This window comes from Pistacia vera, unplaced genomic scaffold (assembly GCF_008641045.1).
Source record: "Pistacia vera cultivar Batoury unplaced genomic scaffold, PisVer_v2 Contig433, whole genome shotgun sequence".
Classification (NCBI taxonomy): domain Eukaryota; kingdom Viridiplantae; phylum Streptophyta; class Magnoliopsida; order Sapindales; family Anacardiaceae; genus Pistacia; species Pistacia vera.
In genome coordinates, this window is record NW_022196261.1 from 684,816 (window position 1) to 688,239 (window position 3,424).

Here is a 3,424-nt window from a genome sequence, read left to right on the forward strand (position 1 = left end):
AAATCGTTTGAAAAGGGTGAAATAGAAAATGAAAATTCAGATTGAGAATGTATCATATGGAGGGAACATACCTAGTAATAACATTTCTCATTTCTCATTCACAGTCAATTCGTGAAAGGAAAATTTTTCCTTTTGGATTCACAAGATTAAAAATTATGAATGAAATTACATCACATCAAAAAGTTAAATGTATAATTTGTTTACAGTCAATAAGTCTACAAAAGAATCTTTGCTACCAAAAAGTTTCAATAGCTAAAAATAAGTGTTTGTTGATGGCTTTGTCCTTGAGCAAGAGAAGACGATGCCAAGTGGCGACATGTTGCTATGGAAGTGAGCACAGCGTTCTCTAACTCTTCGGGCATGTGTCGTTGGATCAATGAAATGACATACTCCAAGAGGGTACTATCACAAGGCAATATGATTGCTCCCTCGCTTGGAAGACCAAACTCTTCTTCGGACATTCTCAAGAGCTCCCTGAAGACATTTTGACTCAGATATTCTAAGGGAACCATGAACCTTTTCTTATCAGTCGTGTACACAATAAAATGGCCTTCACTGGCAACTACACTTCTTGGATACGAGATTCTCCTATGCTTTACCAAAGCCATTCTCTGCCACTTCCTTGCCAGTTTATAAAGTTTATTTGAGATGATCATGATTAAAAATCAGAATGAGACTTGAACAAACTAAAACTCTGAGTTATAGAGCTTATTAATCTTAAGCACAACTATGAGCTGTGCAGAAGTCAGTGGCTAGCTGTGCTATATATATCCACAGGTATAGACATGATGACTTATTGTTATCATTTTTATGTTGTGTTAATTGGAAATAAGGCCATGTGATCAGTAACTGAATAGGTGGTTGGGATATCGGCCATAGATTTTGATTGTTGTTAAGCATCAACGCTGCATGTAGGTCAGTAGCACATGGTTGTTATGCATTTCTTTTCTTATACACAGAGCCACTTAAACTTAAGCAATTAATTTCCTATGAAAATAGAAATAAAACTAAATCATATGCTTATCCAAAAACCATGTTTTGATAATTTCAGACAAAAATCACTTGATAAAAGCAGGACCCAATGACTAGATATGGTCAGAGCCACAAAATCTTGCATGTTTATGTAAACCAACAAGGTTAGAAGAATCTGCCAAATTTTTAGAGCAGTAATTGCAAGGCACAAGCTCATGTGCTTTCCTTGTGCAGTGACTATCAATGCAAAACTATTGTAAGTGTCCATGTTAGACTAAATGATTTAGATACTGAACACAAACGAGACAGAGAAAGCAACAAAAGGCAAACATATTTCCATGATTTGAAATTTGGCTGCTTCTTCTTTCAAACCAACTACTTGAATCAAATTATGGAAATAATTTTGTCTATTTATTTAGATATTCACTAGCCAAGATTCAATCAACTAAGCTCATTATGCTGCACATAATGTTCCTCATATGCAACAAATGATTTTGCCAAGCCCCATTCCTCGGAATATTTTTCCCAAGGATTTTGCTTGTCTTTTCTTACTGTCCTATGTATCTTATAGTTGAATTCTGTGATTTATCAATGCAGTTACTGTGGACTAAGAAAGAGTTTATAACAATAAGTTACAGAGGTTATAGATCCTCTCTAAGAACCACAAGAATCAATATAAGCTAGGAGAGTACTCATGAGAAGTGGAACAACATTCAAAGCAGGTTAAGAAGTTAATAGCAACTGTGAGATGATCTTCTTGAAGTAAAATACAATTTACCAGATACTGATTCCAGATGAAGATCATCAGGAGTTAAGAACCTTGTTGCAAAAAGTGAAATAGAGAAGGAAAATTAAGATGGAGAATCAATTATATGGGGGGAACATAACAAACTTAGCTTCCCTATAATTAGGACTTTGGAACTGGCCAGATTCAAGAAATCCTGCCCTCTAGGCCTAGTTAAACTTTCTCTACTTTCATGAGTTTAACAAATTATATGCAGATTTTTTTCTGAGCATCATGAGTTTAATTTAGGTTCACTCATTAAATGGATCTTAGGAAACTCGAATAAAATTAAATGATTCGGTAAATTTACAGTCTGCATTTACCGGTTCAGGAAGTAAGTTACTATGAGCTACTGTAAATATTTATCAGAAAATGACAATTTTCATTCACAGTCAATTCATGACAGAAAACCTTTCATTTTAGATTTACAAGGTTAATAATAAAGAATGAAATTGCGTTTATTAAAAATACTTCATCAATAATGTATAACCTGTTTACAGTCAATATCTCTATCGTCATTTCATCATCACAATTTTCATAGCCAAATAAGAGTGTTTGTTGGTGGCTTTGTGCTTGAACAAGAGAAGTTGATGCCGAGTAGTGACATGTTGCTATGGAAGTGAGCAAAGCATTCTCCAATTCTCAGGCATGAGTCCTCGACCAATGAAATGACATACTCCAAGAAGTACTATCACAAGGCAATGTGATGGCTCCTGGCTTGGAAGACCAAACTCTTCCGCAGACATTCTTAAGAGCTCCTTGAAGACTTTTTGACTGAGGTATTCCAAGGGAACCTGAACCTTTTCTTATCAGTTGTGCACAAACAAAATGCCCTACGAGATTCTGTTAACTTTGCAGAAGCCATTCTCTGCCACTTTCTTGCCAGTTCAACAAGCCTTTTTGGGTTGATCATGATATTGGAAATATTAACTTCGACCTTGCACAAGCTACAAGTTTGCGTTATAGACTTATTTTTGTGGTCAGCTGTTACATATATATACGAGTCTGGCCAGGATCACTTATTGTTGTCTTCTTGTGTTTGTGCTGGTTGGAAACAAGGCCATGTGATCACAACTAATAGATGATTTGGATATAGAGAATATGTTTTTATTATTGTTAACATGAATACCCCATGTCGGATACCATTACTTGTTTGTTATGCATTTGTTTTCTTCTGCCATGAGTGTTGCTTTAAAATTCTTAGGGCCACTTAGGTTAAGTAATTAATTCCTAAGAGAAAATTGAAATCAACAAAATCACATGGTTATTCAAACTATGTTCTGCTCTTGTTAGCCCAAAATCCCCATGTGCTTTCCTTTTGCTGTGACTTACAATGCAAAGCAATTGTAATTATCCAGTTAGACTATATTTAGATACTGAATATGAAAGAGACATAGAAACCAACAAAAGGAAAATAAAATAACTGATTTGCAGCTTCTTTCAAACCCAACTACCAATAAATTTGTCCTCTTCAGATCTTCAATTGCCATGATTCCTTCAAGTTTTTATAATTTGTACATAATGTTCCTCAGATAGGACAAATGAGTTAGTTTTGCCAGACCCCATTCTTTGGATTTTTCCCAAGTATTTTTTTGTCTTTTCCTACTGTCTTATGCATCTTCATAGTGAATTCTGTTATTCAACAATGATTTCTAGTGAATTATGTTA

The 3,424-nt window shown here is 34.8% G+C and overlaps 1 protein-coding gene across 1 annotated transcript; it reads right to left on the reverse strand.

Moving 5' to 3' along the window:
• Positions 1 to 245: 245 nt before the first annotated feature.
• On the reverse strand, positions 246 to 608 carry LOC116143875 (auxin-responsive protein SAUR62-like). Its single transcript, XM_031429324.1, has one exon. The coding sequence runs from the start codon at positions 606 to 608 to the stop codon at positions 246 to 248; it is 363 nt and encodes a 120-aa protein (XP_031285184.1).
• Positions 609 to 3,424: the final 2,816 nt, after the last annotated feature.